Source organism: Anopheles gambiae, chromosome 2 (assembly GCF_943734735.2).
Source record: "Anopheles gambiae chromosome 2, idAnoGambNW_F1_1, whole genome shotgun sequence".
NCBI classification, from domain to species: domain Eukaryota; kingdom Metazoa; phylum Arthropoda; class Insecta; order Diptera; family Culicidae; genus Anopheles; species Anopheles gambiae.
In genome coordinates this window covers 42,580,993-42,607,499 of record NC_064601.1, presented here as the reverse complement: position 1 = coordinate 42,607,499, position 26,507 = coordinate 42,580,993, and the positions used below count along the sequence as shown (strand labels likewise).

Here is a 26,507-nt window from a genome sequence, read left to right as displayed (position 1 = left end):
GTTTTGTCGTGGGTCGTGATTCACTGTGCGCACGGGCTTGACAGGTTGGTTCGACGGAAGCAGCTTTCTTGATGCTCACTTTTTCTTTGGTGCTCGTGGGAAACGGAAGCAAGTTGTTCGCTCACCGTGCGGTCGCTGATCGATTGGTGTGAGCAAGTGAGTGGCTGACAGTGAAGTGTAATTTGAGAATTACATAATTTGGGATTGTGTATCGGTGTTTTAAAGCTTCCCGAACGTAAAAGAAACAAGCGAAAATGGATGTTGCTGTGAAGCAAGAAATTAATGGGTCCCCGTTGCCGCAGCGTCCACAGCAGCAACCGCATGGTGGTGGTGGTGGGGGTCCCGGCCCTATGCAAGGCAATAATCAAGCTGGGCCCGATCAGCACGGCCCAGGCGGCCCGGGCGGACCGGGTGGACCCGGCGGACCAGGCGGACCAGGCGGCCCGGGTGGACCGGGTGGACCGGGAAACAAGAACATGAACAGAAATAATCGCAACAATAGCAAGAATCGCCAGAGCATGCCGAATCGCAATCGCGGTCCGGGTGGTAATGCTGGTGGCGGCGGTGGCAATCCCAACAATAACGGTGGTCCCGGAAACAATCGTCCCGGCAACAATGGAGGAAACCCTCAACAAATGGGAGGAGAGGATTTCGGTCCCAATCAGCACCAGAACCGGGGTGGCATGCATCGGGGCAACAACCGCGGAGGAAATGATGTGAGTAATGTACGCGTTAGCATTTTGCATTTCAAGATGGCGTCCGGGTAGAGCTAGAACACGCGCATATGGCGTAGTCTAGCAAAATGGCCGTTTTTACGGCGGTATCCAAAGAGTAATTACTACATGATGCAAGGCAATTATTATTACAACCAAATGCTTTCAATTTGTGGCGGTTGTTTAAAACTTTCGAAATTTTTATTTCTTTTTTAATAATGTTCATGGTTAGCGTATAACTGCAAAGCGTCGATGTCCGTCCCATGAAAATTGTTACAAGCAAACGCGCGAGTGATGAGTTGAAATAACATGTTGGTTTTATGGTTTTATTTATTCAGATGGATAACAGTTTCGGCGACCGTCGGCGTGGCGGTGAAGCTTACTTTATCAACGAGAAGCTTCGCCAGCTGGCCGGACCGCTGTTCGAAATTCCACCGATCGAGGCACAGGATGTGAAATTTTCTGGCCGCAATCGGCTGTACGTCGGCAACCTGACCAACGATGTGACGGAGGAAGAGCTGGTTGATATGTTCAAAGTGTACGGCGAGATCAGCGAAGTGTTCATGAACAAGGAGAAAAATTACGCCTTTGTGCGCGTAGATTATCTCTCGAATGCTGAGGCGGCAAAGCGCGGCCTCGACGGTACCACGCGCAAGAACCGTGTGCTACGCGTGCGATTTGCCCCGAATGCAACAGCGATCCGCGTCAAAAATCTGACACCGTACGTCACGAACGAGCTGCTGTACAAAGCGTTTGAGGTGTTCGGTCCGCTCGAGCGAGCCGTCGTGCAGGTGGACGAGCGTGGTAAACCGACCGGCGAGGGCATTGTGGAGTTTAAGAACAAGCCCGGCGCAATGGCCGCTATACGATACTGTACGGAGAAATGCTATTTCCTGACCGCGTCACTGCGGCCAGTCATCGTGGAGCCGTACACGTACCAGGATGACAACGATGGGCTGCCGGAAAAGTCGCTCAACAAGAAGCAAAACGACTTTTTGAAGGCACGCCAGCAAGGGCCGCGCTTTGCCGAGCACGGTTCGTTCGAGTTCGAGTATGGCCAACGCTGGAAGCACATGCACGAACTGTTCAAGCAGAAGGCCGAATCGTTGAAGCGCGAGATGATCATGGAGGAGGAAAAGCTCGAAGCACAGATGGAATACGCTCGATACGAGCAGGAAACAGAGTTGCTGCGAGAGCGTAAGTATAATCTTATATGCCATCAAATAAAGGAGGAGAGAGGGTCCGTGGGGGGAAGTTCATGCGGCACTAGTAACTCCTTTCCGTTCATCTTCCAGAACTGCGCCAACGCGAAATGGACCGCGATCGTCAGAAAGCTGAGTGGGAAATGAAGGAGCGCCAGGTGCAGGAGGCCCGTCAACGCAATGACATTCAGATTAAAACGGAACTCGAAGAAATGACTACCCGTATCAAACGATCGGATGAAGAATTGCATCGCCGACAAAAAGAAAACAACATGTTCATGCAGGTAATATGAAATGAAGAAGAGTGTGTTCTATCGCTTTGAAAACGTGGAGAGTTAACCCTTATTTTTATTTGCACAGAATCGCCAGATGAACATCATCGATCCGCAGCAGCAAATGAACGATATGGGTGGTATGGGGGGTAGTGGTGGTGATGGGGGTGGCGGCAGTGGCATCGATAACCGCCGTAACTTTGATATGATGAATCAAGTTGTCGGTGGTGGTGGTGGCGGCGGCGGCGGCGGCGGTGGTGGCGGCAATGGTAACTTCGGCAACATGGTAAGTCGATCTGTTTTTGTTCTTGATCTAGCGAACTTTTTTTCTGTTTTCACTATGCCGTTTCACTTTCTACTTCGGATCAATTGATTCACAAGTTAGTGGAGCGCCGTTATCATCTTCCTAAATGGCGAGAAACATTTTTGGTGTTTATTTGATGAAGGCTTTTGAAATCGTATGCTTACGAATCATCGATATTGTTTACACAGTTTGGATAACCAAATCTTCCGCTAATCTCTATTATCGATGGTTTCGGTATTTCTTGTTTATGTTTGCAACGACTATCGGTTGGTCATGAATGATGGTGATGGTGATTTGTTAGACAGCAATTAAATTCCATGCAGAGTTGTGAAAACAAATGGCACGTATCTATATATTGTAGGAACTTCCCTACAAAACTTAGCTGGTTTATCATTAACTCGTTCTGGTCATAATGTCCGAGTTGTCCTCCACGTCATCTTCGCTAATGTTGTTATGGATTTTTCCATTATTCCCCATTCGGTTACGCTGGACGAATTTTTTAAGTCGTAAATTTGTCAATTGTAATTGATTATCATTTAGTTCGTCAGCGCGTGTGTATGTTGGAGTAATAATGGAGGTTATGTTTCTTGTCGTGTTTGGAGATTTGTTCTACTAGATGATGAAGATTTTGTATCTTTTTCTCTTGAATTTCAAAATGCACTATAATTACTAGCGTATAACGCTGACTTCGCAAAATCGTCATGTGTACTGTACAAAGCTCTGTACAACATTAATCAATAACATATTTAAAGACATTAGTGTAAGTTCTTCTCGCAGTCGATGTGGCAGAGCTGTAATTGTGCATTGAATTGTTTCTACGACAACTCATGGAAACATTATGACATTATGAGACATCGGTTAAATCACCATAAATAATTATAGCACTGAAATCGTTTCATACGAGCATTTTCCGACGTTTTTTTTTTATGAATTACTCTGAACGGTTTCTAGCAAATATTATTCATTTTACTGCTCTTCTACTTCCAACATTGAAACAATTATTCAATAATATTGTGTTAATCTCTGTTGGTTTTACGGAGATTCAAATGGGACTGCTTCGATAGAAGCCGTTTGAGGTTCGAATCTCAACCCTACCGTCGACTTGAGGTCGTTTTCGTGGTACAAATGCTCCGGTGACAGATACCAAAATTTCCTCTCAGAGCAGTTCCTTCACCGGTGTTATTACACTAAAGCGATTCCGCGCGGATGCATCTATTTCGTGCTTGAGAATGAACGAGTGTTACTACGCTGCCGCAATAATCGGTGCTTGGCTCACTGCTAGCGAGCGTTTACGCATACATCAATAACATCTGGTGAAAATTGCGGTTGCAAATTTACTTGGCAGTTTGTCACCTGTTTGGAATAAATACGCTTGGAGAATGGATAAAAAATGGTTCTTTGTCGTTTTATTACCATATACTGCTCCGTTACTCGAATTGAATTATTTCTTTCTGTCGTTTTGTCGTATTTCATTTTGGATTGGTTGAAAACAAACAAATTTTGGATTGGTTGAAAACAAACAAATGGTCAACAATTAATTTGTCTTATTTGTTATATCTATTGGCCTACACCAGGGGTCGGCAAACTTTTCTATCGAAAGAGCTAAATTATATAAAAATGCTGGCACTTGTTGAACCAAACTAATAATCCATGTGAGAAAATGAGTGAAACTTTTATGAAAAGCATGAAGGTTTAAGACTGCCGCGATTGTTCTCAAATAATCCTAAAAAGATCTTCTCTGGCTGGTGTTGAGGGTCTTTACGTTCGCAAATACTCAGCTCTAGCCGGTTAGTTATCAAAAAGTATGTTCATGCTTCTATCATATTATTGTCCGATACGGTAGGGTTATGGGGCGATTGTAAGAGTATTTTTTGCCATCGCAAACAACATATGAATATTATGGTATTGACATAAATACATTCAAAATTGATATACACTTAATTTCTCATTCATCCAAGATGATGTTTCATTTTTGCACGTATTTTCAACTCATTATCCACTGGTTCACATTATTAGTTTGAAGATTGCCATTTTGAAAATTTGTTCTCTATTCCGCTTTCTTTTTTAATATTTGCATATAATCATACAAGAAGCGTTAAGGAAACCGTTTTATAAATAAGCGAAAAGATTTGGTATTATGAAGTTCATAATACTCTAATTATACAATATTATAATAGTAGTCAGTTTTAAATCATATTGACGAACAGCTATTATGATATCTCTTCCCTGGTACTACTATAGTTCTCATGTAATGGATTTCGCTGTTCGTGTGATAGGCTTTAAATAAAAGTAATGTATATTTAGTAATGCACTAACTATCGGTAAATCTTAATATATTAATCCTGGAAATAGAAGGTTGATGATTTCGGGGACAGTCCCGTGGTACAGTCGTCAAACACACGACTTCATTAAAATGCCCATCGTGGGCTCAAGACTAGAATGGTCCGTCCGTCGTATCAAGTACTGTCTATCCGGCGGCGTGGTATTAAAATAGTCTCGAAAGCCTGAATAGGCTGGCATGTCCGCGTAGGACGTTACGTTACGTTTTATTCGATGCGATCGGTCAAACGACTAAAAGTTAAAGCCAAACCATTAGGATTTAAAAACGCATTCCCATGATGAGATTCGTTCGTAAAGATCTAACCCCTCCGTATTATTGTTCTATGGACAAAATTCTTATGTAACAATGCACAATTAAGAGGAATACTTCGACAAGTTCGGTCGTTGCGCTCTAAAACAAGATATCTATTTTAGCCACAATTGCGTATTCTAAATACGAAGAAAAAGATTGATTTTATTTCATTTTAAGAATTTAGCTGCGCATTTACCCTCTACTGGAGTACTCTAGATGTGTATGTGTGTTTATGAATTATGCATTATAGTTTTTAAATAGTTGCTTCTTTTTAAATGTCCGTGAAATCGTCGTCGAAGCTTTTTTGGTACCATAACCTATTGATCTATTGACTTATCGCTCGAAAACCGCTTTGCGGTCTTGGTCTGCCTGCCTCAGGAGTGTCCAAAACCGCTTACGGTCTCGCGCTTTCGTCTATTTATTTATCATCAATCCGTTATCCCGGCCTTAATTGCGGAGGCTTCCCTACAACTATTAATTGCTGACTATTGTTAATCTGCGTCGTGATCGTAATTATAGGTAGATTTTTTTGTATAAATTTCTACTTGATTCGTGTAAATCCTGCAAATGATATTTTTATAACATTTGTCAAACTCACATCGTAGATTTATCAATTTCACTACAACTCGATTGTGAGAGTAAAATAGGCGCATAAAGAGACATAGTTTCTGGCTTATGTTCGATAGCCGTGTGATAATCGACCAACCCTGTTGGTTCACCATGAAACTGCATGTTTTGTGAAATATGCTTTAATTTATTCTTTACATTATTTTTTCGTTCGCTCATTAAATTCAACCAACGCCTGTTAATTATTTATATTATCTTATCGCATATAGCTTAACATGTTGACTGCCAAACGTTTTTGAGTAAGTTCACTGTGAGGCCACAATAACCGATTCAGGGTCCGGCTCGCTTACTTATATGTTAATGCTAATATTCAGCGCCTCCTTCACTTTAATATGGTTTTTGTGCATGTAATTTAGTGTTCTTCACACATGCTTTGCCTCCGTGCCTGTCTTAGGTTGGGGGAGCAAAACCAAACGTTCAATAGAGAAAAGTGTTGTTTTTATGCGTTTTTACGTGTTTTATGAGCTGCTGTTCCACATGCTAAGCATGAGTAAAGAGGACGATTCACTCGTTTTGCGATGCTTTTCAAATTGTATGAAATATATAGAAAACCACACAAACAGATAAGAATTTACAATACAATTTAATCGTCGTATATTTTACGCTAATGTATAATTCAAAACGCCGAAGCAAATACAAGCAGTGCGGGGAGAAACATCATCTACCACCCCTCACTTGCGTCGTGTAGTCTCTCTTCCCTCGTTATCGTTGGAGCAAAATAAACACACCTCGTTTACCGGTACATTCAACACACATGGCAAACTATGCTTCATATCCGTACGCTGCCATATTGTTTATTTATAATACAAGGGCAAGAAGGATAATGAACTAGCGATTGTGAATACACCAGATTCCTGACAGTGAAAGACACTTCACGGAGGTTCTTAATCATAGGTTTGCGATATTTTGTCTCGTTATACCTAACCAAAGAATGCGACCGAGGTTATTGAAACTATGAAAAATGCCTTTTTGAAACAGAGAAGATTACATTCTACTCCACCAAAGAACAGATAATATTATTTTAGCAAAGATGAATATTATTCTACATATATGATACAAATGGAAATTGAATGACAAAGCATTTCAACTAAACAAATTTGAGTGTTAAGCTCCAATTACTATGGGACAAATGTATCCAATATTTTTCGCGAAAAATAAACAAAAATTAGTCTACTCTGGGAAGGCCCGGCATCGTGGTACAGTTGTCATCTAGAACGACTTAAAAACATTATGTTCGTCTTGGGTTCAAGCACCTTATCATGAACAGTGTCGTCTCCCATACGTAGGACTGACTATCCTGCTATGGGTAAAATAAATAAGTCACTAATACTCAAGCCCATTAGTGGTACTGGTAGGCCTTAACCGCCAACGGTTGTTGCGCCCAAAAAAAAGAAGAAATATCCACTCTGGACCTCCAGAAGAGGTCCTAGCAATTTATATTTATACTCGAATTATCACCATCAATGACTATCACCGTACTCGTCGTTGCAAACATAACTATATTGTGACTACCATCGAACAATACAAATTGTTACTTCTGCTACACTTTTACTGGACAAATCAGGTTTTCGGCACGGAAATATTGCTTGATCGTTACAGAAGCGGTTTTACGAATTTATGCAATATATTTTTGCAGATAAAAAATCATCATACATACGAAACTACATATTCTTCCTTCTCATATTAAATGGATCTATCTATCCAGACGCTATTTGTTGCCTGCTGTAAACCCATGAACCGTTTCATAAAAATATATTACTCTGGTTTTAATGAATATATTGCAGCAAATTGCAATAATCATTCTATTTTTGTTTTTGTTTTGTTTAACCCTATAACTATGGATCCCGTTCATAGTCCTTAAATAGCATTGATGTAATGAAATGTGGAAAAAGAAGTATGCTATCAGAATTGAGATATATAACGTTTGCCATTAAAACCCAAGCAATTGTGAAGATCGCTTTAAGTTACAATTGATTATTTTTAACATAAAGAAGCCATTCGCTTTATAATATTCATCAATCTTGTGTTCATAAGAAAGGAACAAACATAAACAACGCTTAACATAAAATAATTGGCATTAACGTCAGTTCCTTTGTGTACTTGTCATGTACTTGTTAGCCTTAAATTTAGCGCTACGGAACTATATTGGAAGTAACAGTTTTTTATGTTTATATGTTGTATGAAAGTCGGTCTGTTAGAACAACTGTTGCTCTGTTTGTACAAAATTGTTTAAGTTACTATCAAATCAATTTATATTATTTCACAATATTATGTATCGTCACACCTTTTGGTTTTAATGGTGATTCTATCGTTGAATACGGTCAAACTTACCACGATAGTAAAGTGTCCCACGTCTTGTCCACCGCTTATTCAATCCACCTTCATAAGCGTAGAGAAAGGGATGCAGTCTGTCGGTCACTTCTTTTTATATGAACCTATCGAACTTAACTATTTATTTCCTACATCACTGATGTGAACAAACACACATCAGAACAACTAAAATATCGCCGCATTCAAATATTGCCTATACTTGTATACCCGCCCAGCTAAACAACATCATGATTTATGAGAAAATGTCGCCATTTAGCCAGCATACTCGTAAACTCCGCATCTAGATCAATCAATATTTTCGTACCGTCCATCGCTCTATGGGTCTTTTCACACGGAAGAATGGCGTGTCTTATGAACGACATCTGTTCAATAGTGCAACCATTTACCATACCAACCATGTATGGGAAGGCATACAGAGTGTTGTGTGTTCTTCGTCTCCGGTACCACACGATTTTGGAATGTTCGGTGCGTTCATCGTTTGGGTCGTCTGTCTTGTCCTTAATCGTTCGTTATTTTTATAATGCAACCAACCCACACCCCTATTTAATATGCTCTTAATGTTGTTCAAATAAATAAATTATTATGATCCTGCCAATATAGGAACCGACCGTCCGAGATTACGATCACGGTCAAAACCGACCAACTCGGTTTGATGATGGACCGCAACCGCAGCAGCAACAGCAGCAACAGCAGCAAATGCATCAACAGCAACAACAACAGCAGCGTGGAAACAATTTCGGAGGCAATCGTAACAATTGGATGAACAATACACCAGATCGTCGTAACAACAATGATGATTTTCAAAATAAGCGCCGACGCTTTTAAAGAGACATTTCAGTGAAGACATTGGTTCATAGCGTGGTGTAAAAATCATCGCTGATATTCTCTGTTATGTCTCTTGAGATCAGATCAATACGATCTTACTCCATCAAAACGTGCAAACTCTTAACTACCTGTGCGAGGGACTTCAGAAACTTGTTTACGACTCCTATCGTATTCAACAATTCCTTTCCTTCGTGTGAAATGATTTGACTTTCAATATGGAAACCGGGAGCGAATTTTGACACTTTTATGTTCAACTATTCCCATTGACTTGACTTTATCCATCATTGTGAGTTTTTTAAAACTCTCACTATCGTCAGGATGTTGACGTGTGGATAGCGTTTGTGATTACAGGTTTACCATTTTTCCTTCAGATATTTTTCACCAAATGTATGTGTCAATATCAGTTTGATTTTAGTAAAAAACTACAAGTCCTCTTTGAAACCATCATTTATTTCTATAACCATAAACACTTGATCTTGATCTCTTTGGGATGGAAAAAATGGGTTGTCTTCTTTTCCCGATGAATAATGAATGCCGCCACTTTTCCAGGCGGATAGGCATGTACTCTACTACCAACGGAAAAGAACCACAAATAATTTAGTATCCTGGACAAACAATTGTTCGATATAAACAAAACAAATTAGCCAAGTAAGATAATATCCCCATCGAGGGTAGTATAAACTTTTATCAATCGCTAAGGAATAATGTATGTATGTATGACCATTTTTAAATTGATCTTATAGAATACACTAACTCAGTGTAACAAATAAAAGAAAATAAATTAACTACTGTACTATTTAAACAAATTTTTGGAAAAAACAAGTGATGAAAATAATGAACATTATGTTAAAATTGCAGTAATTGCTTCATCAAAATGTAAACCCGGAGAAAAAGAATCACTTCTCTGTGTATGTGGTGTATACTAGTATATTATGTCTAGATCAATTCTTAATACTAACGCTGTGCGGGATCGTTTTTCTACATCTATATTTCTACTTTAGAAGGTATTTCTACACATTTTTGGAGTGGATGAGAAGATCAAACAACTAACTGATGCTTAAATATTTATTTCTCTTCTTTTGTGACAAATTTCATCGTTTTAATGTCCAATGAGATGAACATGCGGCTCCGAGTAAGATTAGCCTTTGACGACATTTTGATCCAAACGTTTGGGTTCTTAATTAAGATCAAAACGTCAAACGGGTCGAAGTGTCGTATCTTAAAGAATCGCCGTACCGTCTATGACATCCTAACATGCAAAATTTAAGACGTTCTAAACATGCCTATAATTAAAAGCAAAGTTAAAATGTAAACGATATCATACGATCACGAATGATCATTTTGCTACGAACATACTGGCTACATGTTGAGCTAGATCTGAGAATGATTTTGTGTGCTTACTTAAACATTTAACAACCCTATAATTCTATATGTTTCATTTAGTGTGTCTGTCCCCTTCCAATCATATAAAGTCATCACTTGCTGACGGGGGATGTATGCGAAGAATATTTTTTTCCATTAATATCAACCCGCTTGAGGAGTGTGACATAATTGGCGTTAACATTGATTAAAATTGATCAGATGAATATGTGTATTTTTTTTTAAAATCAACCTTAAGATCAGGTTGCAAAGCAAAACTAATAATATATTACAAACATACATCATTGGAATACGAATATAAGAGAATAGCAAATGTATAAGAACAATTCTGTGTATTGTTGTGTTATTATTCAAAGGGCATGCTCTTTGGTATTTTAATTGTGGTTGTCCATTTATTCATTTAGTATTCATGTTGTGAATTACCTGATTTTTAATTGTACTGAATTGGGTAGTTTTTAAATTTTATTTCAAATCAAACCGCTTACTTACTACTAACTAAAAATAAAACAAACGACTAATGGTCGTTTATTGGGATTTGTCAATTAACGATTAGCCTTACTACACTTTTTGTTGTTTTAATTTTGTAGATGGTGTGTATTAACGTTCTTATGTTCTTATCTGATTATTGTCATTATTAAAATCACATCATTAGGGTTCAATTTATGTTTGACATTTGTTTCCATAATTGATTTTAGTAGTCTCTCTGCATGAAATCATTCGAGATTTTGATTAAATTTGTCAAAAATTATATACAAAACTAATCATGTAATGATTTTACCCTTTCATGAACCTGCACGTAGATTCGTCTCCAAATGCATTTAAGTTTTAATTACAGGTAGTCCCAGAGATACGCGGTATCTTTGTATATTGGGTACCCTCTGAGGGTGTGAGATGCGGGGCTTTCTAAATTTGATAATTTTTGCACTGATTTGAAATTTGTAATTGGTTTGATATGTCAATTGTCAAATACTAAATAAATGGCAGTTGTTCAAATTTATTTAAAAACGAATATTAGATATATTCTAGCTGGAAACAACGAACTTCGACATACGAGGCTTCTCCGCAGTCTGCATTTACAGCATCGTGTATCTCGGGGACAACTTGTACATTAAAAAAATATATATATTTACCAATTGCTTTTGCGATGCTATAAATGTAAATCTATTTTGTTGACATTTCAAGTATTAGGATTAGGCATTGAACAAGTCGCGACCATGCGCCGTACGTCGTACGTGATCTTTTCAACTATTTAATGTTGCATTTTTTATTGGCTAAAACTCTTTAAACTGTCCTCTGTGCTACGCAGCATAACATTGGTGTGTAATATGAGCTATTAGTATAAACACGTTATTATACATAAACACCTTTTTGTCTACGATGGGGAAGTTAGTCCGCTTTTGATTAGCCTCGAAAATATGCAAAGACAATCCTGGAGGATTGAAAATCGTTATTACAAGAATAGCCTGCTACTGAAGTTGGAAGTCGTCGTGCGGGACTGTGTTTAACAATGTTCCTTTATTGACTTCGTGAAACGATGAAAGATCATTATCTCGCTGCTAGTTTAGAACGTCAAATGATGGAGCAAAACAGAGTTCATACAACGCTTTCGTCTACACGAGGTTATTGGATTCAAAAGAACTTGTTTGCTGCAAATGCGTGATACGCCTACACCGTCTGCTTCCACATATCGTCAATATATCGTCGTGGCTAAGTGATGATGCATTCTCGATTTTATGCCGCGTCACAAACGGCATAATATCTATATCTTCTCTCATCTTGTTGCCGCTGGTTGGTGTGTACCAACGCGTATGTTTATATAGGTAATATAAAAATTATATAGTTAATGCACAATTTTCACATCTATGTTTTATTAATTTTAAGCTAATCGAATAAGAATTTCGTTTTATTTATTTTAACAGTTAAAATGCGTAATGAAAACTGGAAAAAGAAGAGCAGTAAATAATAATACGTATACTGTTATAGTTTGCTTGGAAAATATTTGAACATTGATCGGATTATTGATAGATTTTAGGAAAACTTCAACATGTTTCCGATCGTCTAGTTTCTTCGTATTAAAAAATATCTATTGTTTCGTGGCAACTTGTGGTATGCTCATTAGCAAACACTTGTGTTGTATGTTAGATGTACATGACATCATGACTTCGCATATGCATGCTACCACCATGTCGCTCCAATATGTTAGAACTTAACTTGCTCAAGTGACAAATCAAAATTGGATTTCGTATGACACAATTCATACAAACAAAATATGCAAAATACGAGCTATTTTACCTGCATAAATGATATTCTTCGATATTATTTTGGTCGAACTTGCCAGGGGGATCATTTTACATGCATAAATGATATTATTCGATATTTTTTTGGCCGGACTTGCCAGGGGGATCATTTTTTAATGATTTTTACATAAAAAAATTCTATTAATCAATTCAATAAATGTTTCAAGATTTGCGTGTCCATGCACTGCTGATCTTACATTAATTTATAATATGCTTATGATTGCGCAAAATGTTCAGAAATTACAATAAATGAACATCATATAAAACATTTTTGTAATATAAAAATATTTTACGTTACATTAACACAAGGCATAAAACATGTATGTTTTGTTATATCTGTATGATGTTATGTTGGGTATTCCCGTTAGCGTAATAGGTTTATCATCGAAAACTATTGAAATGCATGTAGAGAGTAACTACAAAACAGAGCAGTTTGGAGATCCATTTTGTAAAGAGAGTTGGGAGCATTGCATACATAATATGGTATGATCATGATCATACTGCTCCTTAGAACCGACACGTATTGAGCACAATGTGTATGTGTTGACGTTGAAATTAAGCAACGCATGTTACAATAGTTTTACAGTTATTATTTGTGTTCCAACTATTTTGATATCCATTCGATTCGAATCGACAACATTACAATACAAAGCAAGCGTTTCCATTTGTCATTAAAATTTTTCCCAGACAATAATACAATTATTACAATATATACAAATTCAATGTGGAATCGGTTTTAAATTTTCATTACAGGTGTTTTCAGGGGTTCTCATAATTTTGGGACACTTTCTTGGCTCTTTCTTACGGGAAATAAATTGTATGTGACGATAATTGAACAAGATGTGTCGGTCGGTCGGTTACAAGATGTGAATATCATTATGGTAGCTTATTCCCGCGATCTATTCCCTACCAATATACACAAAAACAGCACCTGTCAATCGTTTCGATTATCGGTGAAACGCATATGCAGATAACGCAAGTGAAATATTTCACTCGGGGCTATGGGCTTTTAAAAAGATGAAACGTAAACAGTACCTTTTTTGAATATTCAGATGGGAAATTCTTATTTAATATGTACAAAAATGCGTAACACAAAGTAAAAGTTCGTTTTCCCAGAGGAAAAAGTCAAGGAAAGTTTCAAAAATTTGGAGACCCCAGGAAATCCTGTAACAACATACCTTTCATTTTCATTAATTAGATTCATTATTGCTGCCCTAAAGCTCGCCGCATACAATTGTTCCAAAATCATTTGATTTAATTGATTAGCAAATTGCTGCATTGAGATTCGCCGGATGGATGCTAATTTGCAACATTAGCAATTAGTATCTGCTTGTTGTGTGTGTTTTTTTATAATTTCTCAAGTTATATTTTTGTATATTTTGTCCGTTTGGCTGTAGACCGTAAAATTCAAATAAATAAGTATTTTAAACTAAAGGGTTTGATTTGCGAGCATTTAGAAGTATAATATTCTTTTGCAGAAATATTTATTCAACAAAATTTCTTATGCAAATTCAAATCCCTGAAATCGTCTATGCAGCTCTGCTGTCTGTATATGAAATATTCAACATCAATACAATCCGATTTGGATTGATTGGAAAACATGTTCAATAAATGTTCAAACGACTGTTAAGGAACTGAAGTATTATTTATTTTGAAATTGATTTTTTTTCTAATACGGAAGTTTACGAAAGTATAGAAGTATTTTTTTAAGTAATTAAGGTTTATTGTACGACTTGGAAAAACTTCGTATCGTACCCTACCATCCATGTTGAAAACTTTTTCGAGATAAATTCAAATTGTTTGTATCGTATCATATATTGCATTATAGTTGACCAGAAAATTGGCTTCTTATATTCTTGAATGAACATTATCAACGGTATTTTAATGATCAGTGGCATAAAACCAAAAAATTGCTACAAGAAAAGTTATATTAAAAGGCATATGGTTCCATAGGTGCTGTTAAGGATTGTGGGTTTCACTATTGCCCCTACACTGATAGCCCATAGATCCTCACTTCAATGGAGATTGTTATTTGTATAACTATTTGCGAATCGTATTATCTGTGAATCAAACATGCAACTGTGCAAGATGATCGAGTTCGGTCGAAATGAACAGCGCCTGTATTGAACACTCAATGAATGTTCATTATATTATAACAATATTATTATAATAAGAAGGGTGAACAACAAAAAGAATCACACATTCAAAACATTCTTCAAACAATTTGTTAGGCAAATCAAATAAACAAGATTAGTCATAATCTTTAAAAAAATGACTTGCGCGCGCATTTCAACATTTTGAAGGAACGTAATTCGCTATTATCTACTCTCAGATCGGTGAAATTCTAACGAATTTTGTTTTTACTTCCATTCTTCTGCACCTACATTTTCCTATTAACAATGTGACGCATCGGATAGTTTGAACGAGAATACCTAAGCGAACTGCTAAGACTGCTCGGAACTGGATCAAGGGATAATGCGCAGGTAAATAATGAGTAATTGATATTATAAAACCATGTTAAAACACATCCATTATTTCTTGCAGGGTCCAAATAACATCAACATGAAAGGAAAGACAGCGAATAAAAAGAAAACATTCAGAGGAGGTAAGCACATCCTTCTTTTGCTTGAAATAATGTGATAAATATTGATATGTGTTAATGTATGTTTTTGCTTCTTGTTTTTTAGGACCTAGACCGAATAAATGAACTTTTTTCTTCAATTCAGTTGACACTGTAAATAGAGGTATGTTTTAATCAAATCTTGATCTATAATTGACTTCATTATTGGAAAGTTTTACGAATTCAATTAGTAACGATTCATTAATCGGGTTGTGTTTTTTCCATACTAAATTAAACGTTGCGCTTCATTGTTTATAATGCGTTGACATAATTGTATAAAATGGTACACATAAACATTGTTTTGTTTATTAAGCTATGCGGGCTTCGCTCGTCCCTTATGAATACGAAAAAATGTTTTCGTTTTTCTGCTTAAGAAAAGCTACTACATTGTTAAGCATCGTTCATTAGAAACTTCAACCTTTGCTTGATAAAGATCGTGTTTTCCTAGACAATTTTAACAAAAATGAGCTAATCTTTTGAAATATCCCAGTGACATCGTGCATCTTTGAAACTATTCATAAAGCAAACTAATTTGAATCGTAAAACCTTTCGTTCATTAATATATGTAATTTTCATGCTATGATGAAACATTTTGGTCCGTGTTTATGAATTTCTATGATTATTCAAGAACTTATTTTTCTGATCAAATTATGACAATTGCTTTCCTAATTTTGGAAAAATAACAAAAAAATAATATTTGCGAACTTTTTTTTTTCTTCATTTCCAGAAACTTTTTGGATCCTAAAATGCCTCTGCGTGTAATTTCAAAGTAAGTAAATACTATAATAAGCGGCAACCGAATAACAATTTTAGTTGTAAAGGTATACATTGCTTTACAAATGTACTTTGTACTGAAATACTGCATTTTGTAGTAATACCGATGGGATTTTGTTCAATTTTGAAGAAAAATCAATTCTTAATTTGTAAAGCTATAACATACTCATAACTTACAACTTTACGACTACCCTAACATTCTTGATCAAAGATCCTCAACTTGGTAGCCTTTTTGGTAAATGCTAAAAAATTGTCCTATTCCCATTCATATGAAGTTTTGTGAACTTATACATATTACTTATGTTTTTGCTCTCAATGATGAAAGAATTACCGTTTGAACGTCATGAAACAATTTCTTCGGCTGCTAAAACTCATTCCAAAAAAATTTTTAGTCTGATGAATGCAACAACGAAAAATTATCCTTCGAAATGAGTGTTCATAATGGACGTAGAGTATACTAACGATTTTGTTTCTTCTTGTTTTATGGCAGGATTTCCGAAGGATCACACAAGACATCCGGAAACAGTGGATCCACCAACTGAAAAGGTAAGAAATGTTTTAAAAAATCGTTTGATAGTGAAAGTTGCTGCTCTCAATGATGAAAAGAATTACCGTTTGAACGTCATGAAACAATTTCTTAGGCTGCTAAAACTCATTCCCAAGCAATTTTTAGTCTGATGAATGCAACAACGAAAAATCATCCTCCGAAACGAGTGTTCATAATGGACGTAGTATACTAACGATTTTGTTTCTTCTTGTTTTATGGCAGGATTTCCGAAGGATCACACAAGACATCCGGAAACAGTGGATCCACCAACTGAAAAGGTAAGAAATGTTTTAAAAATTCGTTTGATAGTGAAAGTTGCTGCTCTCAATGATGAAAAGAATTACCGTTTGAACGTCATGAAACAATTTCTTAGGCTGCTAAAACTCATTCCCAAGCAATTTTTAGTCTGATGAATGCAACAACGAAAAATCATCCTCCGAAACGAGTGTTGATATTGGACGTAGAGTATACTAACGATTTTGTTTCTTCTTGTTTTATGGCAGGATTTCCGAAGGATCACACAAGACATCCGGAAACAGTGGATCCACCAACTGAAAAGGTAAGAAATGTTTTAAAAATTCGTTTGATAGTGAAAGTTGCTGCTCTCAATGATGAATAGAATTACCGTTTGAACGTCATGAAACAATTTCTTAGGCTGCTAAAACTCATTCCCAAGCTATTTTTAGTCTGATAAATGCAACAACAAAAAATTATCCTCCGAAATGAGTGTTGATATTGGACGTAGAGTATACTAACGATTTTGTTTCTTCTTGTTTTATGGCAGGATTTCCGAAGGATCCGGAAACACAAGACATCCGGAAACAGTGGATCCACCAACTGAAAAGGTAAGAAATGTTTTAAAAATTCGTTTGATAGTGAAAGTTGCTGCTCTCAATGATGAAAAGAATTACCGTTTGAACGTCATGAAACAATTTCTTAGGCTGCTAAAACTCATTCCCAAGCAATTTTTAGTCTGATGAATGCAACAACGAAAAATCATCCTCCGAAACGAGTGTTGATATTGGACGTAGAGTATACTAACGATTTTGTTTCTTCTTGTTTTATGGCAGGATTTCCGAAGGATCACACAAGACATCCGGAAACAGTGGATCCACCAACTGAAAAGGTAAGAAATGTTTTAAAAATTCGTTTGATAGTGAAAGTTGCTGCTCTCAATGATGAATAGAATTACCGTTTGAACGTCATGAAACAATTTCTTAGGCTGCTAAAACTCATTCCCAAGCTATTTTTAGTCTGATAAATGCAACAACAAAAAATTATCCTCCGAAATGAGTGTTGATATTGGACGTAGAGTATACTAACGATTTTGTTTCTTCTTGTTTTATGGCAGGATTTCCGAAGGATCCGGAAACACAAGACATCCGGAAACAGTGGATCCACCAACTGAAAAGGTAAGAAATGTTTTAAAAATTCGTTTGATAGTGAAAGTTGCTGCTCTCAATGATGAAAAGAATTACCGTTTGAACGTCATGAAACAATTTCTTAGGCTGCTAAAACTCATTCCCAAGCAATTTTTAGTCTGATGAATGCAACAACGAAAAATCATCCTCCGAAACGAGTGTTGATATTGGACGTAGAGTATACTAACGATTTTGTTTCTTCTTGTTTTATGGCAGGATTTCCGAAGGATCACACAAGACATCCGGAAACAGTGGATCCACCAACTGAAAAGGTAAGAAATGTTTTAAAAATTCGTTTGATAGTGAAAGTTGCTGCTCTCAATGATGAAAAGAATTACCGTTTGAACGTCATGAAACAATTTCTTAGGCTGCTAAAACTCATTCCCAAGCAATTTTTAGTCTGATGAATGCAACAACGAAAAATCATCCTCCGAAACGAGTGTTCATATTGGACGTAGAGTATACTAACGATTTTGTTTCTTCTTGTTTTATGGCAGGTTATCTGATTTCATGAGTTTCAACTTTGGTTCTGGATGAATTTATTCGGGAAGATCTGTTTGTTGTGAACAATGGAACACGTGTTTGATACAGGTATGGTTATAATTCGTTTATTTCATCATTTTCACGAAATACTTCTGTGATGAAAATATTTGGTCCGTGTTTATGAAATTGTATGATTTTATAGCAATCCATATTTCTGATACGTATCATCTTTTAAAATTTTAATAAGGTGATGATGTACAATGGGATCTCATTATTCATTCCACTCTTTCTTTACAGATTACAACCAAGTGCGTCAATTTATTTTATCAGCGTCCGGATCTTATCTGCTTATGCTATATACAAAAATAAGCTATAGGCGTTGATAACAAGAAAAGAAAGGTAAAGTAAACTCGTATTTTTGAAATAGCTGCATGTCTATGAAATAATAGACCAGGTGGAAATGGTGGTGCGATTAAGTGAAAGTTTTCAACTACGTATGTAATGAATATAAAGTTTTACCTCATTCTGAACTTGTACCTATCCACAACGTATGATAATTTTCTCATATATTCTGGAGCGTCAATTCAATATTGTCAATTTGTCAAACTTCTGTCGCATCTCAAATAAATAGATTAACTATGTTTGAATGGTTTGTTTTAAACATTTAATCAAGTGAGACTTCCTTTAGTCTTCTTCAATGTGTATGGACTAGTTCAGCGGTCGGCAAATTTTACAATAATGTTCCTAGAGTTTCACGTGAAGAGCCAAATTGTTAAACCAATAGCAAAAATGCGTGAAAGTTCTATGAAATATATGAACTGTTAAGAGCCGCCATATCGATATCATCTTTGACATATTATATGATAGCTGCATTTTGTCGATTGCTGGACTAGTTTAAAAGTTACGTGAACGGAAGATCAGATCGCGACCCTACTATGCAATAACCTACCTCCCATCTGGTCTCATTAGGCAATAGACTTGAATATCATTAACATTTAAAAATTATGTGATGAACATTCAATTGGTCCGTGTTTATGACTTTGTTTGATTATTTTACTTATCCAATATTCTGATATATATATATATATATATATATATATATATATATATATATATATATATATATATATATATATATATATATATATATATATAATTCTAAAGTCATACATGCCACGTTATACTCACTTTGACAGGATTTATTAACTTACTATTGTTATCTTGTAATTCCAGACAACTTTATGAAATGTGATGTGGTATAAATGACCGAAATCTACAAAAGTACAGTACAGGTAATTGAATTTTCTGAATGAACCAAATTATATCCATTATTAAACTAAGATTTATGATATGCTACTTAAAAAAGCACACTCTACTATGATGAAATGCAACAAAAAATTAATGTCTTCTATCCCCGGCTGAAATTAATGATTGACAACATGTTTCTGACAAATAAATGGTCGCATGTAGCCTGCAAATTATGCTTATTTGGAAAACTATTTTGATTAATGATTTTTTATTTACTTTATGTTTTGGTTTCGCAATAGGTTTCCTCGATATCTCTTGGCGCTGATCATGCTTCCTGTATCATGGCGAAGCGAAGGAGATGTGTTGTATGTAAAATCAGCAGGTATGTAAATACAGTTAGAATATAGGACGTGCTGCTGTAGTGATGCTGAGCGAATGATGAAATTTATTTCTATTATATCAAAGTCTTCTTTTCCCGACTGATACAACAGTGATCGATAAGATTTCTTTCTGATAACGCTTTACGTACCTTCAGCTCACGTTGTACTGATTATCGTCGTGTGTTAATTATACTACTTCTTAACATTTTTCGTTTGTGATCTTATTTTTGTGCCTATAGCTATCGGAAAGGATTGGACACGACCTGGTGTGTAAAAAAAACGCATTTCGTTTGTGGCATGGACTGGCCTTTTGTATGCTGGCAACAAACTGAGAAAGTACCGAAGTGAAGATACTGCTCCTGAAAGCTGTATATGAATAAATTTCGGTTGTTTTTTAAAATCGTACACGTGTTTGTGACATCTAGGCACAACGTTCAGGATGAGAAATAAATTTTATTTTTCAAATTTGAGTTCATGATTATTCACGAGTACGGAAAAATAGAATATGAGAAACGTAAAATCCAATTTACTCAAACCAATCATGGTAGGTAAGTTCAACATTTTTAAAACATATGCTTTTTTAAATCATAACAGTGGGCACGCACTGTACAACACCACGTGTGGAAGAGATTTCAGGTTGTTAATGGTGGTGGTATCTTTTCGAAACAATCTTACCAACCACCATGCTGATTGTAATGATGGAGTTGTTTCCCTTTTTTCTTGCTCTTTTTCGACATTGGCGGATGGCTGTCGTAGCACGCCGGAAAGATCTGTTCGGACACGGAGGTGGTGTGGAATGTTCGTGTAATGCCACTGCCACGCCGGTGGCCCATCCGCAGATCTCGTAACTGTTGTTCGTACAGATGAGGAACAGGCTGAGCAGATAATGGTGGTTGTTGATAACCCTGATACTGGGCAATGCTGTTGTGGTTGTGGTTATGGTTGCTGTTGCTGCTACTGCTGCTGCCGTGGCTGCTTCCCGGGAAGGTTCCGGATCGCTGTAGGTCCGCCTTCACTTGAGACAACAGTCTTTGAGCGTTTTGCTGTACCGTCGGGGTCATTCCGGCTGCCGTCACACGATCATTTCGCAGTGCGTGCTGTACACTTTCAATCGAACCAGCAAGCTGCCGGGTGCGGACGAAGCGCACGATCGCTTCGATCGTTTCAATCTGGTTCGCATTCAACCCGTCAAGCGACAACACGTTAGGAGCGGACAGTGGCGGACCGTTGGTTTGAACTTCCATGTCCTTACGCGGGGCAGCCGCAGCGGTTTGTGTGGAGGTAGTAATAATCGTTTTGGCTTTTCGTGCAACGCACTCCATGCAAGCGTAACCGTCCGTTTGCGCTTCTCGATCGATAAGATGACGTACTTTGCCAGTGCCCGGCTTTGGGGGCAACACTGTGATGGCCTGAATGCTGGCAGAAGATGTCGACGCACCAACCGCAGACCGGTTGCCATTATCGCCGTCCTTCTGTAGCGCTGCCGCCAGCTTCACCTGTTCGAGCTGCTGCGAAACGAGCCCCTCGTCAAGGCCCAGCTTCACGATCAGTTCCTTCAGCTTCAGATTCAGATTGCTAAACGGTTGACACTGCTTCACCTCCCTCGAACGTGTTGTACTCTCGAACAGTACGTTCTGACTGTTCCAGGCCAACGGAGACCGATGGTGGAGGTGTTCTTCCTTTTTTTCACTGTCGTAATAGGTTGGCGGAACGTACAGGAACCGGGTCGAGTGTTTCTTCGTATCTTGCTGATCCAGTATCGAAATGGCTTCGTTGATTCGCTTGGGAACTGTGGAAAACATTGCTGGATTAGTCTCGACCGGAGGGCTCAAGATCTATCACGCTACCATTACTTACCTTGCGGATCAATCGGAACGATCAGATCGCTTCTCGCCGACGGCTTCAGAGCAAGGAAGTCGGCAAAACTAAGCTTACCTTCCAAAAATAGCTAAAGCGATGGAGAATTAAGTTTAATACGAGACAACACTAAAAAAATAGCTGCGATATGATCTCTATTTACCTCTGTTGAAACGTCGTATTTCGGCCTAGTGTCCTCGCCCTGCTCGACTACTGTCGACGAGCAACTATCGGTAAGATTGACCACTTCATCCGGAAATTGACCACCCCGGTCGGAGCAGTGTCTATTGGCAAACATGTTGCGAAAGGCAGCTGGTGTCAGTTGTGGTGTGGCGCCCGGGTCCACCGCTACAGGAGTAGCCGCGGGGCCACAACCTGCTGGGACTTGCGCCCGATTGGACGCTCCCATCAAGATGCCATTATTAACCATCTGCATTACCATTGACATCATCGATTGCATCATGACCGTTTGGTCCGAGCCGCCTTGCTGCCGGTTGCGGCGCGACGACGATCTTCCGCGCGAGTCTTGCGTCCCGTTCGAATGTTCCGAGCTACGCGAGCTAGAACGCGACCGTGAGTAGGATCGGCTGCGATGGCGGCTCCTGGAGCGTGTGGGTCGCCTGCGACGTCGATGCGTGGGGCTGCGGGACTGACTGCGAGAGTGGCGCCTTGAACGATGGCCGCCCCGGACCCGTGTCCGGGAAGTGTCGCGCGACCGTGGATTGCGAGAACCTGGGCTCCTGGAACGACCTCTTGCTGCTCGGTGCAGTTCCTCGTGCTCTTGCGGCAGCAATATGACATCATCTTCCTCATTGTCCGAATACGAGACACCCCGATGCTCCAAAGGTTTCACGACAGCAGGCACATTATGCTGGTACACTTCGTCTCGCTGCAACGGCACCACCGTATCTTGCTGGTGATGGTAGTGGTGGGGCTGTTGTTGCCGGTTGTTGATCCCGCTAGCGTGCGGCACAGGCTGTTGGATGATGTCAAGCGGCAGGCTGCCAATTGTTTTGGCTTTGGCAACGAGCCGTGGGTCCCGCAAATTGCTAAACTCCTGCCGTCCATTGATTCCTAAGTTGTTGGCCACCGTGATCCGTGGCGTTGCGTTCACCGCTGGAATAGGTTGGATGCTCCACGCATCGTTGAAGCGCTGTACCCGCTCGCGAGCCTGTTGCTGCTTGTGCTTCCGTTCGTTCAGCAGTCGTTCTGCTTCCGCCTCGTCCACGGGCAGACAGTCCATCGCCACGTGCATCTCGGCCAGAAAATCCAACGGAATTCCATCGTCCGCACTTTGATTCACGAGTGAGTTCGATGCCATTTTGGTTCACGGGGAAATTCGGTCCCAAAATCTGCAATCGTCGCAGAAAAATCGCGCCGTGCGAGTGTGTTTTTTTCTCCCCGATTGTGTTTAGGTTGTCAAATGTCGACGACAATCTGAAGAACAAAAAACTGAATGTTTACCGCGTAGGGTTCAAAGTTTGCAGCGATGCGTCACGTTGTCTAATCGTAGTTTTGAAAGCTTTTTCATTTATCGCTGTTATTTTTAATTTTTTAGAACATTTTAATACCCACGATTCCATGTTTCTGTCCGTGAGGATGGAACATCAAATTTCGACCAGTATCTATAGCAATAGCAAACATTTTTTCGTGAAGAATCGTACTGTAGCATCGGGTACAGAACTTATTCAAAAACACCCGACACACAGCAAACAACCGCCATTTCGTTTTCTTTTTCTCCTGTACAACGGTTACGTCATCATCATCATCATCATCATCGGCAGCAGCAGCAACAGCACGCATCACGCGAAGTGAGGCAAAACAAAACGTCACGCACCGCAGCGGCGAAGAGAGCATAAGTTTATTTTCGTCGCGTCCGGACTGAACGGATCTCGTGGTGCTTAAGCTCCACACGCCACACCATCCACTGGCAAAGTGCGACGAAGGTACAAGCAGTGTCGACCACACGGAACGGCGACGGAGCATTACTTTCGCCCAAAGCGTGAGAGCAGTTCGCATACGGATTGCGCATCGTTTCGACAGTTTCCAATCAAACACGTGTATAGATTGTTCGAAAAAAGCCGAGGCCTACTGGAGGCTGGTGAAGCATTTGCATCGCATCGAAGCCCGGTAGCTTGACCGTGAACCATCCAGCTAGTGAGAGTGTGTGCGTGTGTGTGACCGTTGAGCCCCATACCATCGCCCCGCGGGGGGTGGCAAACAGTTAAAGCGCGTGTTAAACCTTCCCCGTGGAGGTCCCACAGCCGTAGCGCACCCAGCATTGCGGAGAAGGAAGAATACCAGAGTTCTGACGCGACCGTCCAGAAATGTGGAACCGAACGTTTTGGTTTTTCGTTGCGGTACGCATTGCGTCAGTGTTTCTCGTAACGACCTGGTTTGTGCCGGATGAGTACTGGCAAAGCCTCGAGGTGGCCCATCGTCTAGCGTTCGGGTGCGTTTTGGTGACCTTTGGTTTTGTTTTTTTTTGTAGTAACCGGACATCTTCTTCTTCTCCTTCTTCTTGTACTTGCAGCTACGGCCATCTTACCTGGGAATGGGCGGCCGGCATGAGAAGCTACCTCTACCCGGCGACCTTTGCCGGTCTGTACAAACTGTTGGCCCTGGTTGGGTTGGACTCGGCCGAGCTGCTTACGCTGCTGCCCCGGATTTTGCAGGCATGCCTGAGCGCGTACGCCGACTATCGGTTCCACGTGTGGTGCCGGCAAAGCAAATGGTCCACCTTTTTGCTCGCTTCCTCCTGGTGCTGGTTCTACGTCGGTTCGCGCACGCTCGCCAACACGCTGGAAACGTCGCTGACCATGATCGCGCTCAGCTACTTCCCGTGGGCCTCGGAGTGCACCCGGTTCCTGTGGCCGGTCGCCCTGTCGTTCTTTGTCCGGCCGACCTCGGTCATACCGTGGGTACCGCTGTGCCTGTATCACATCAAAAAGTCCACCCACCCGACCTGGGAGCTGCTGCTGAAGCGCTACCTGCTCATCGGTCTGCTGACCGGGGCGCTCTGCGTCGGCGTGGACAGCTACTTCCACGGGGCGGTCGTTTTCTCGTCGTACGAATTCCTGAAGTACAACGTGCTGAAGGGTGTGGGTAGCTTCTACGGGGAGCACCCATGGTACTGGTATCTCTCCGCCGGGCTGCCGACCGTGCTCGGCGTCAGTGTGCTGCCGTTCCTGGCGGCTGGCTACGAATCCGTGCGCCACCGCAAGGTGTACAAGGAGCGCGCCATCCTGCTGCTTTCGGTGTGTTTCACCGTGCTGGTGTATTCGTTGCTAGCGCACAAAGAGTTCCGCTTCCTGCTGCCGGTGTTGCCGATGTGCCTGTTCATCACGGCCGACTATCTCGCTCGCTGGAGCCGCAAAGCTTCGAGGTACTTTTTGCGGAGGGACAACAACAAAACACACATTTGTAATGCTTTTCTTGTGTACTTTTTTCCGTAGCAAAATGATTTGGTTTACGGCGCTGATAATCCTATCGGTGAACGGGTTGATGGCGGGCTACACCGGGCTAGTCCATCAGCGGGGCACGCTGGACGTGATGCCTTACCTGGCCACCACCGCCAAGGACTACCGCGACGAGTTTAACAACCCGGCCAAGATCTTGTTCCTGATGCCCTGCCACTCGACACCGTTCTACAGCCACGTGCATCAGAATGTGACGATGCGTTTCCTGCACTGCGAGCCGAACCTGACCGACCAGCCGAACTATCTGGACGAGGCAGACCAGTTCTACGCTAATCCGATGGGCTGGGTGCGCAAGAACCTGCCCGTCCATCCGCTCAGCGCTCTTCCCACGCACGTGGTCACGTTCGATGTGCTCGAGCCACAGCTGAAGGATTTCCTCTCGATTTACCAGGAAAAGGTGTCCTTCTTTCACACCGACTATCCGACGGAGCGCGTTGGCGGGTTTGTAAAGGTTTACGAGCGTTACGATCGTAATGCAGCATCGGGTGCCAGTAGTACCACGTCGACGACCGCAGTTCCTGCGATGGAGGACGAATCGGATCCTTTGTACAACCCGTAAAGGTACGAGGTAGACGATCAAAACGACCACAATCAAAAGTTGAACAAAAAAGCAAACAAAATTATTTTTCATCCATTTTTTCCTTAATTGAATTTTTTTGAACAATCTTTGTTTTACTAGCCTGCTACAGGATAGAAACATAAACAAAAAAAACATACAAATTTAATATTTGGAATAGCTATTTAAAAGCGGTTAGATTAATAACAGTTCTCGTAGGGTGTATGGAGGCAAAGTACAAAATGTACTTTAATTTAACGATTTCTTATGCAATGATTACGAATTCGTGTAACATCTAGATGTGTAAGTGGTTTGTTTTTTCCCTCTCCAGACTAGGTTCAATTTTGGTTAGAGTTTTTTTTTTCATTTATTTGCTGAAACATGTCACTAGCAGTGATTTTATCTACCACACTGCCAGGTTTTACGAGTGAAGAATAGTTTTATCCACGATCGATTGTAAGTAAGCTGATTTGATGCTTCCCACTGATGACAATATAGTTTGTAGGAAATTTTGTGCAAATTTAATAAAAGTGAATTTTCTAACATAATGAAGAAAAAT

At 39.7% G+C, this 26,507-nt stretch overlaps 3 protein-coding genes and 3 non-coding genes across 15 annotated transcripts; 5 read left to right on the top strand and 1 right to left on the bottom strand.

Annotated features, from left to right (window-relative positions):
* On the top strand, window positions 1–20,526 carry LOC1271533 (hrp65 protein). 10 transcript variants are annotated; one of them, XM_061640983.1, is made up of 19 exons: window positions 11–716; window positions 1,052–1,910; window positions 2,009–2,199; window positions 2,276–2,473; window positions 15,001–15,066; window positions 15,128–15,188; window positions 15,271–15,327; window positions 15,931–15,972; window positions 16,468–16,523; window positions 16,747–16,802; window positions 17,028–17,083; window positions 17,309–17,369; window positions 17,595–17,650; window positions 17,876–17,936; window positions 18,443–18,536; window positions 18,726–18,827; window positions 19,662–19,720; window positions 19,976–20,058; window positions 20,296–20,526. In XM_061640983.1, exons 1-7 carry the CDS (start codon window positions 255–257, stop codon window positions 15,288–15,290), a joined length of 1,857 nt encoding a protein of 618 aa, XP_061496967.1. In that variant the 5' UTR covers window positions 11–254; the 3' UTR covers window positions 15,291–15,327; window positions 15,931–15,972; window positions 16,468–16,523; window positions 16,747–16,802; window positions 17,028–17,083; window positions 17,309–17,369; window positions 17,595–17,650; window positions 17,876–17,936; window positions 18,443–18,536; window positions 18,726–18,827; window positions 19,662–19,720; window positions 19,976–20,058; window positions 20,296–20,526. The 10 variants fall into 10 exon arrangements, with proteins under 10 accessions (XP_061496966.1, XP_061496967.1, XP_061496973.1 ...); XM_061640989.1 differs by lacking the exon at window positions 16,468–16,523; XM_061640985.1 differs by lacking the exon at window positions 17,309–17,369.
* On the top strand, window positions 15,780–15,851 carry LOC133392366 (small nucleolar RNA U18). Its single transcript, XR_009765688.1, has one exon. It is a non-coding gene; the product is annotated as a small nucleolar RNA U18 (small nucleolar RNA).
* On the top strand, window positions 18,580–18,651 carry LOC133392364 (small nucleolar RNA U18). Its single transcript, XR_009765686.1, has one exon. It is a non-coding gene; the product is annotated as a small nucleolar RNA U18 (small nucleolar RNA).
* Window positions 19,432–19,506, top strand: LOC133392365 (small nucleolar RNA U18). Its single transcript, XR_009765687.1, has one exon. It is a non-coding gene; the product is annotated as a small nucleolar RNA U18 (small nucleolar RNA).
* Window positions 20,490–23,393, bottom strand: LOC5667629 (uncharacterized). The gene is made up of 3 exons (XM_001688232.3): window positions 22,077–23,393; window positions 21,914–22,004; window positions 20,490–21,845 (listed from the first exon to the last, which is right to left on the bottom strand). The coding sequence occupies exons 1-3, from the start codon at window positions 23,232–23,234 to the stop codon at window positions 20,728–20,730; spliced, it is 2,367 nt and encodes a 788-aa protein (XP_001688284.3). The 5' UTR covers window positions 23,235–23,393; the 3' UTR covers window positions 20,490–20,727.
* A 98-nt stretch (window positions 23,394–23,491) lies between these two features.
* Window positions 23,492–26,506, top strand: LOC1271531 (GPI mannosyltransferase 3). The gene is made up of 3 exons (XM_310348.8): window positions 23,492–24,365; window positions 24,447–25,298; window positions 25,369–26,506. The coding sequence occupies exons 1-3, from the start codon at window positions 24,241–24,243 to the stop codon at window positions 25,949–25,951; spliced, it is 1,560 nt and encodes a 519-aa protein (XP_310348.7). The 5' UTR covers window positions 23,492–24,240; the 3' UTR covers window positions 25,952–26,506.
* The last annotated feature ends 1 nt before the right edge of the window (window position 26,507 follows it).

Excerpts from the sequence above, each read along its gene's own strand:
- LOC1271533 (XM_061640982.1), top strand. The coding sequence starts at position 255 with ATGGATGTTGCTGTGAAGCAAGAAATTAATGGGTCCCCGTTGCCGCAG. Across the intron at positions 2,200-2,275 it reads AAAACAACATGTTCATGCAG|AATCGCCAGATGAACATCAT; the intron begins GTAATATGAAAT and ends TTATTTGCACAG. Across the intron at positions 2,474-8,681 it reads ATGGTAACTTCGGCAACATG|GAACCGACCGTCCGAGATTA; the intron begins GTAAGTCGATCT and ends CTGCCAATATAG.
- LOC1271531 (XM_310348.8), top strand. The coding sequence starts at position 24,241 with ATGTGGAACCGAACGTTTTGGTTTTTCGTTGCGGTACGCATTGCGTCA. Across the intron at positions 24,366-24,446 it reads GCCCATCGTCTAGCGTTCGG|CTACGGCCATCTTACCTGGG; the intron begins GTGCGTTTTGGT and ends TTGTACTTGCAG. Across the intron at positions 25,299-25,368 it reads TGGAGCCGCAAAGCTTCGAG|CAAAATGATTTGGTTTACGG; the intron begins GTACTTTTTGCG and ends TTTTTTCCGTAG.
- LOC5667629 (XM_001688232.3), bottom strand. The coding sequence starts at position 23,234 with ATGGCATCGAACTCACTCGTGAATCAAAGTGCGGACGATGGAATTCCG. Across the intron at positions 22,005-22,076 it reads AATACGACGTTTCAACAGAG|CTATTTTTGGAAGGTAAGCT; the intron begins GTAAATAGAGAT and ends CCATCGCTTTAG. Across the intron at positions 21,846-21,913 it reads CGTTCCGATTGATCCGCAAG|TTCCCAAGCGAATCAACGAA; the intron begins GTAAGTAATGGT and ends TGTTTTCCACAG.